General features: G+C 41.1%; 1 protein-coding gene across 1 annotated transcript; it reads right to left on the bottom strand.

Annotated features, from left to right (window-relative positions):
• Nucleotides 1-3,246: 3,246 nt before the first annotated feature.
• On the bottom strand, nt 3,247-8,251 carry LOC105384744 (keratin, type I cytoskeletal 10). Its single transcript, XM_038116021.2, has 2 exons — nt 8,123-8,251; nt 3,247-4,198 (listed from the first exon to the last, which is right to left on the bottom strand). Exons 1-2 carry the CDS (start codon nt 8,138-8,140, stop codon nt 3,668-3,670), a joined length of 549 nt encoding a protein of 182 aa, XP_037971949.2. The 5' UTR covers nt 8,141-8,251; the 3' UTR covers nt 3,247-3,667.
• Nucleotides 8,252-8,560: the final 309 nt, after the last annotated feature.

The raw sequence follows: 8,560 nt of genomic DNA, 5'->3' as shown, positions 1-8,560 counted from the left end.
CAGACAGCATCCAATGAGCTAACAAGTGCTCATAATCATGTTGGAGCACGAATACCTGTTGGGGTGCACGAAAGAAGCCTTCCAGACAACTACCATCCAAATACCGCAAACAGTTCACAGTGTTGGTGAAAAACACAAATGCTGTACCAAGGATTTTCAGTCACCGTGCCATATTGGTTTCATGTACGTTTTCACCGCACCAACATAGACCAATTATCGTACTTACCGGTATTTTTGTACTGTAACACAAATACTGTAAATTGGCTAAAATTTTAATTATTTCTCACGCTGGTTTTTTTTTATTATTGTAAAAAGTATTTATTCAGCTATGGGGAATAGGCTGTTTGCGCTACAAACCTTTGCCACGTCTCGTCGTCGTCGCGGAGCGGTATAGAAAATAACAAAAGAAGATCGGTTTTTGGCGGCATCGGAAAGATGTTGCAAATAATTGTAAAGATTGCGGAAAAATAAAATAATATAAGGTGCGGCGCGTAAATGTGTACGAATGATATTAATTTGTGATCAGATTACTGTGCGGACATTGGTAATACGCGGACTTATGAACTAAACTAGCGGTGCGGCATACCTACCTCTATGAGAAAGTTTAACTATGCAAAGCGGACATTTGGGGTGAGTTTAGGAATATAACTTCATATAAATATCATAATTTAAGATCTTCATTTAGTACACATGAGAAGGCAACTTAACCAGAACATAGGTAAGTACTTACTTACTCTAAGATACTATGAATAACTAAAAGCAAAACAAATAAATAAGTACAGGGCGTAGGTAGCTAGACAACAGTGAAAGGCGAATGAACATGTCGAATGCTGGACAAACTATTTGTTTAGTCATTAGAGTGATGTGTTTAGTCGTTTGAATGGGTACTTACGGTGGCCTGGCAAAATAGTTAGGTACAATAGGGTAAAGGTAAGCCTTCAGCATTTGTCGGCATCGTTCGCAACGGACGCATCGCATTCCGTATTCTTTGTATGGCCGGGGTCTCCTATTTCTCGTCGTAGGTTGCGTCCAGCGTCACGCCGTAGGCCGCGTCACGATGCTCACTATGTCTACGCGCCAACGTCGGCGTGTGAGGGAGACCGTATCAGTACATTTCCATAGTGAGCATCGTGACGCGGCCTACGGCGTGACGCTGGACGAGACCTACGGCGTAAATAGGAGACCCCGGCCTAAGAAAGTCACACTTGTGCGTCCACTTCATCGGCATTGCCGACGCCGTTTATCCATACATTTATGAAAATCCGTTTGGTCCGATACGTACGATACTGATAGGTGGACAGAATCGTACGCTTACCTTAATGTACTTACCTGTATTTTCTCGTCGTCAGCTTAACTGTGACTACTGTGAGTCTGTTAGAGAGCAAACGGATGAACATTGAACATACCTTCGAAACGAATGAGTGGTTTTTTAACGTCAGTTATATTTTCATACCTCTACTATTCTATGGATACATAATGGATGTCGCAAAAGTGGAATCGTATAATTCTGAATATTATATCTGTAATTCACGCAAGTGGGCTGCGCGTGTCAGCTGGGAGTATCTCGTGAATAAGAGTGCTCTGCTGGCCCAGTTCTCGATGTTACCAAATAAGCTCTCGTTATCTAGTCGACCACACTGTAAACTAGGTATAACATATACAATATACATACCAGCAAATTTTGCCTCAACCTGTAGGCACAAGATGGACCGAAAGAAGTCATCCGATGTTGTTTGGCTCTCACTTCAGCGAGAACTTCGGGCGAGAGATTCTCGCACTTGTGTCGAATAGAGACACGGGCTTATTCACATAAACACGGGACTTCAAAAAACCCCTCAAAAACTGTCTGAAACGGTTAAATCGGGCGGTATTGCAAGGAAAAATTACAGCACACACACGCACTCACGCCTTGTACTAATGTACTCCCTTGCGGGGTAGGCAGAGGTGCATTGCTGCACCCACTTTTCGCCAGAGTGTATGTTAGTCCCATTTTACGGGCACATCCAAGACCCGAGAACAAATATCTGTGTTTAAACAAATATCTGCCCCGGCCGGGAATCGAACCCGGGACCATCGGCTCAGTAGTCAGGGTCACTAACCACTACGCCATTCGGTCGTCTAAAAAAAAAAACAGATAAATTACAGATAAAACGAAAAAAAAGGCCTTGGGGAGTATATCACTCTATGGCTTCTGAACTTGTATTCTGCATTTGTCTAGTACACGAGAGCCACTTCCAATAGGGTGATTACTTTTGGCCCACCTTGTACCTACATACCTGACCTGCGACATAGCTTAGTCGCTTGAAAGTATTATAAGCCGTAATACATAATAATCGCTCGAATAAAAAATGGCTCTAAAAATTACCACTCTAATTACTAATTGCCTCACTCAACAACGTATATGATGCGTGTGTGACGTAACACCGTATTACGGTACACTATAACGTAATCCACGTAATGTCTCATCCATTGTGTCCACGCGATGATCGTGTCGTTGTGATTACCACGACGACGACGTTACTGCGTCGTGGGAGCCGACGCTATCATGCCGTGATTGACGGGATAATCGCCAGATTATGAGGTAGTTGGAGAAGTGAAGAAACATTATGTATAATATGGTGTGTAATATACAGGATGTTGCAAAAGTGGAATACTTAGTTAGCCGAAAGGGGTAAGCTCGTCATTGTGAATAAGTTCTGTTCTACGGCTTTTTATACTTTTGTACTATATTCAGTTTGTGTGTATAAGAAAAATAGAGTTGATGATTGCACAGGATGAATGAAGTTAGTGAAGTACTTAATATGTGAAACATAGTGCAGGCTCACTAATATTATGCTTAGATGCACGGTAAGTATATAAAATTACGTAACGTGAATTGTTTATCTCGAAAACTCAAAAAATATATTATGAAATCTTGAAGAAGTAATGGTTCAATACTACACAAAAAATTCAAGTTCGATAAGATGCGAAACTTTATGTAAATTAAAATAGATTGCCAACTTTATGGAATGTAAGTTATTTTTGTACGTACCAAATTAAAATGATGCAATGCGTGAAATACTCGCACTAATCTATGTTCATCTATGTATTGCTCAATACCTAGCAGATGTAGCAAACAAATTTAATTTGACCTTTGCTATGTTTCTATCTTATGGATTTTCCATTTGCCCCATCGATTAGGATCGCTAATGAAGGTTGATTGAATTTAATAAAGAGCTTGCTATTTGGAAACAATAAAAATCTAGCTTACGGTGACAAAATGTATTTATTTTTTGTAAAAAAAACATTAAAAACTTAAAGTACATTATTCTAACCTTATGGTAGACTTTATACAAAGAATTAGAGCTGGCCCGATGGCGCGCCACTTCGAGCTTACTGTGCGTCCGACCGGGTCGCACGACCAGTCGCTGGACTAGTCGCACGACCGGGTCGGCGCACGCCGTCGACTGGCCGCCATCGCGCATCTCTAACCTGGTGCGTGCACAGTCGCATGCGTTGGTCTCTGGAGGCTTCGCGTAGACTTGAACAGCCGGCGCCACCTACATTGTAGGTAACCACCGGCAATTAACAATTAAACATATTCGGGACGCCTCAGATGGGGTGGGGCGGTCCCGAATCATAATCCAAGCGGGTAAGATCGTCTAGCTTGGGCGGGGTTTTGGTCGGCTTAGAAGGGGGCGCCGTAGCTGCCGGAGGGGGCGCGCGCGGGGGCTCCGTACGAGGAGGAGGGGCCCGAGGGGTACCCGCCGGACGAGCCGCCGGAGGACTGCTCGAACTGCGCCACCTGCAGCGCCTGGCGGACCGCCTCCAGGTCGATGCCGACCACGCGGGACGACGCGGCGGGCGCGCCGTAGCTGCTGGACGGGGCTCCGTAGGAAGATGAGGGTGCGCCGTAGGATGACGAAGGTGCGGCCGCGGGGTAGCCGCCGCCAAAGCTGCTGCTGCCTCCGAAGCTACCGGACGACGACTGGGACTCCTCCTTCAGCAGGATCTGCCTGACTTGCTCGAGCAGCTGGGGGTCGACGTTCTGTCCCTCGGAGGTCTGGTAGCCGGAGCTGACGGCCCTGTAGGCGCCGCCGCCGCTGAGCCCGCTGCCGCCGGAGCTGTAGCCGCCGCCGCCGCCGCCGCCGGACGGACGGTTGTAGTTGTACCCGCCGGGAGCCTCCGCGCTCACTGACGCCAACGCAAGGGCTATGCACTGCAACAGACATGACGCAGCAAATTAGAATAATGTTACCTTAATTGAAAACAAGATGGAAGTCATGGAAGAGTACGGTGAGAGCAAACGTTCGTTTTCCAAATAATCGCGATTCCGAGTTTGTCGAGAGGAGAAAGTTGAGATGTTAATTTGGTCCGGAATTGTTTTTGCCGATTGAGAGGCATCTCGTGACTCCGCTATATAAGGAAGAATAGATTTCAATATTTGTATGGACCGCACGTTGTTTCCTTGACTTTCTAAAGCGATTGAGATCCATATTGTTTGTTAAGTCGTTCACATTGACGAACAATGCGTAAGTACAGATTATCTAACCCACCGTGATCTCATCAGCTGACTAATGGGATATTTTTTTCTATTCAGTAGCTATATTTTTACGATTAACTTGATGCTGATGTTTGAATTAGCTTAATATTTGTACTGATGTTAAACTGTTTGGGTAACCTTGCGGTTAGGAAAATATTTGATCAGATAATCACGAAAGACATGTTAATAAACAAGCAAACAGACGAATAGGATATGAATATTTACATTCAAAATTTACATAGTGTATCATCAAATCGTAAGACCTCTCTATGTACTTTCTCCTATCACCCATTCACTTGTCGAAAATAACTATCGAATTTAATGGCGCCAGAACAAGGAAACTCAACACCCGACTACATACATGGTGCAATTAAAGGAAATCAAAGAGCAGGGAGTTCGCAGAGTAGACACAATAGTAGCGCTAGTGAAAGTGAGAGGTCAGAGGTTAGTAGGAAGATGGGTATAATCTGTGTTGCATCACGGCGGCCGCAGTGAGAGGCAGAGCCGTGGACGTTGAGGTACGATCTTTGACCTGATTTGCGCTGTAATTATTGGGTTGAGCAATTAGGCACAGACGCGGAGCATGTTGGCATTCTGCGGTTGTACCTGCTCTTTGCAGTTCATGGTTAGGTTTAGCCGAAATTGTCGTGTTGCGAAATATGTTTAGTGGAGAATGCTAAATGTTGCGTTTGCAAATTTTTATGTTTACGTCAGTATAAATATTCATGGAGGTTAAATAATGGCGCTTCGCTTTCGCGGAATGATTATAATAATTTGTGCTTTTAATTGACTATTGTCACATAACTTATTATGATTCCGGAAATTAAATTAAAATGATTTACAATTTATTAAATGATGCATCGGCGTCTCTAAACACTTTTTTACTGTTTGTAGGTAAATGTAAGATCTTACTACTATTATACGAATGATTGAAAATTACAGTAAACGTTATTCTTTGACTTTATACTTCAGTGACACCGCCCTACAATCAGTCTACTCGATCCATCTACGAGTGATCTACGATCCGCATAGTATGTGACACACTACACTAGTCGACGCGGGTATAGTGACGCAAGGCGCATGCGCGGTTCAGCTCTAATGACAGCGAGCACTAGGCTCGATTACCATTGCCATTAGCGCTTTATGGAATGCCTATTGCCTGATATATGATATGTTAACGAAAGCGTCATAGTGTATAATATAATTAAACACGACGAGTTGCGCACGGACAATTGTTTTGAAAATCTGGTCAGGTCAGCATGGATTTCCCGATATGGGAAATACATTATGCTTATCTGAATATTCTATGTAACGACTACACTACCATACAACCTTTAGAGAAAAAACCAATTACTTGCCCTACAAAAACTTTCGAGTACCTAAATAATTGAATAAAGCCGTTTTGATGTAATAATAAACCCTGTAACGAACCGCGGAAGTCACGACCGCGGGAGCTTTTGAACTTAGAACTTTGACGAGCTTTAAAGGTTGCTGGTTCAGAAGTTATAGGTGAGGGCCGCTAGTCACCTTTGACTGCCATTTTCAAGATATATTGTCATTTTCGGACAGGTATATTTTGTCATAGAGGTGCATTACTGCACACGTTTGATACCCAGTGTTAAATACGAGTACATTATTATGTTCCTAGAAACTTCATAATCATCATCTGTACATGACAATTACATCAATATGCTAATCATCAACCAAAGTCGGCGATCTTTATTTGGCTACAGTAAGGTAATGGGGTCAAATTTGAATATTATAGACCATTTTATTCGACAGTTAATATGAATGTATTCACAGTTAGCGAGCAAATGTGAAGATATAAACGGCTCGTTAATGTTTTATTGCTCTGAGGCAACAATTGCTTCGGCCGACTGGAAAATTTAACGTGATATACTATTGTGACCTGCGGCTACTGTTCTGACGAAACTTTTAACTCACGTCTAGAATCCCTAACAGGCAGTCATTTTTTACCGACTATGTTTTCGTTATTGCAGGGTTTAATTGCGATCACGAGAGGAAAAATCTAAATTCAATGCTTTTCTTTACTTTTAACTTTAGCAATCCAATATAGCTAACTTTATTACTTACTAATATTTTTTTATTTAACCTATGCCTATTTTTTTTATTACCAAGGTAGCTCTGGACCACACAGATAATAAAACATAAAGTGTTTAAGAGTTTCTGTGCGTAGGTGTGTTTTGCCCATAACTGCACTTCATAGCCTTTTTAACGGTTACTAAGAAAGCTTTTCTACTGAGTGAAGTAGCAATTAAACCGAACAACAATATGGCTATTGAAAATACGTAGAGTTAATGACAGATATTACGGAAATATTAAGTATTTATTTATGTGATGGCACTTTCTCATCAAATACCTACGTGAATATAAGTAATTAAGTTCACAGGTCTTTTTGTACTTGAAAAAAGGTCTGCCGTTCAACTTTCGATAAGCAACAGTGTTTGAACTTTTTATTTACTTTTTTATTTTGAACTTTCCAAATACCTAATAAATATATTAGAATTTAGATATTACCTCGATCCCATATTTTAGCAAGTCTCAAAATTTATTGTGATTATATTGTTATGCGAAGCTATAATTATTAAAATAAAAGCTCCGCAAACTTTACTTCAACACACTGATAACTTAATTAACGAATTCCGTTAGCCACGTGAGGATTATAAGTTATAATCTATAACGTCATGTTCTTTGTAGTATAACCGTAGTGTTGTTGAGAAATAAAGTAACGGCGTTCAGAAATAAAGTAACCGCGTCAGCATCTCGCATCTTTTGACCAAAGAGGTTATTTATTAGTTATGTTGATGAGTCTATCTTGTCTCTGGCCATCGGGACATAGATGCGGGTGCCCTCTGACCCGCCGGCCTCCGCTAACCAGACGTTGCAACACTCTGAGAGAAGGGAAGATGGAGATCACTTGTATATTCTTCATGTTGTTGCGAAAACGTAATTATCGACAGTCGTATAAATGTTAGTTTTATTGGTTACCTCACTTCGCTTAAGAATTTCGATTTTGTATTGCATTAGTAATTGTTTTGGAACTGAGATTTATTTCATTGGCATTGTAGGTATTATCATAATTTTAAAATATTTTTTTTATCAATTAAGTTAAATTAACTTTCACATTTTTACTTATCTAAGAATTTGCGTAAAACTTCTTAGACATTGAATAATTGGCGGTTTATTTAAGGAAGTCTTCGCTGCATTTATTTATTGATAATTTATTCAATCGCAATTAATTTGTTAAAGTTTTTTCATCTCTGTAAGCAAGTTAATTAACCGCGGCAAAACTTTCCGAATTTACAAAATTTCATCGAGACATACGAATTAATCTTTACAAAGGATAACTTAATTAAAATAATAGCCCTTGTCAGTCCGTCGCGTCGCTCCATCACACGCACCGACGTCGGACATCCGCAAGTACCTATCCACTAACGAACTTAAATTCCATTAATTTTCCGCAAAATCCCGCCAAAAATCAAATGACATCTCGAATCGGCACTTTTGGAAAACGAACACTGTTTGACACTTCACTTTTTTTTCTAATTCCACGCACTGGCCACACACTGCACGACTTACCGCTACAAAGGCTTTCATGATGTATGGTTGTAGGTCACTCCGGGTCGTATGGGAGACGAGTGTAAGGAGGTTGGTGGCATCAGCAGCTATATACCTGGTGGGACGCGGTGGGGCGGAGAAAGGTCCACGTTGTGTAAGGAGCCGGGGCTTCTCTCGAGGAAGATGCTCACGGTAATTGGAGGGCGACTCATATTCTCTTTTTGAATTTTTCCGTCTCTAGGGTCAAATGTCAGGGAGTTTTGAGTCGTAAATGAGTTTTGATTAATTTGTTGCAAAAATATGTTTTATTCGAAGTATAAGCTTTTAATTAAGATTATCGCTTTAAAGCAATCAAAAAGATTTTCATTGAGAAGGTTGTTTTTTTAAACTGATCTAATTATGTACTTATATTTTTTTAGATTCTTAGAAAAGGTTCCAACCTAGAAAAGGTCTGTCTGT

The sequence above is a fragment of the Plutella xylostella genome, chromosome 21, assembly GCF_932276165.1.
Source record: "Plutella xylostella chromosome 21, ilPluXylo3.1, whole genome shotgun sequence".
Classification (NCBI taxonomy): domain Eukaryota; kingdom Metazoa; phylum Arthropoda; class Insecta; order Lepidoptera; family Plutellidae; genus Plutella; species Plutella xylostella.
Note: the sequence above shows the minus strand (reverse complement) of the source record. Positions and strands in the feature narration are given on the sequence as shown.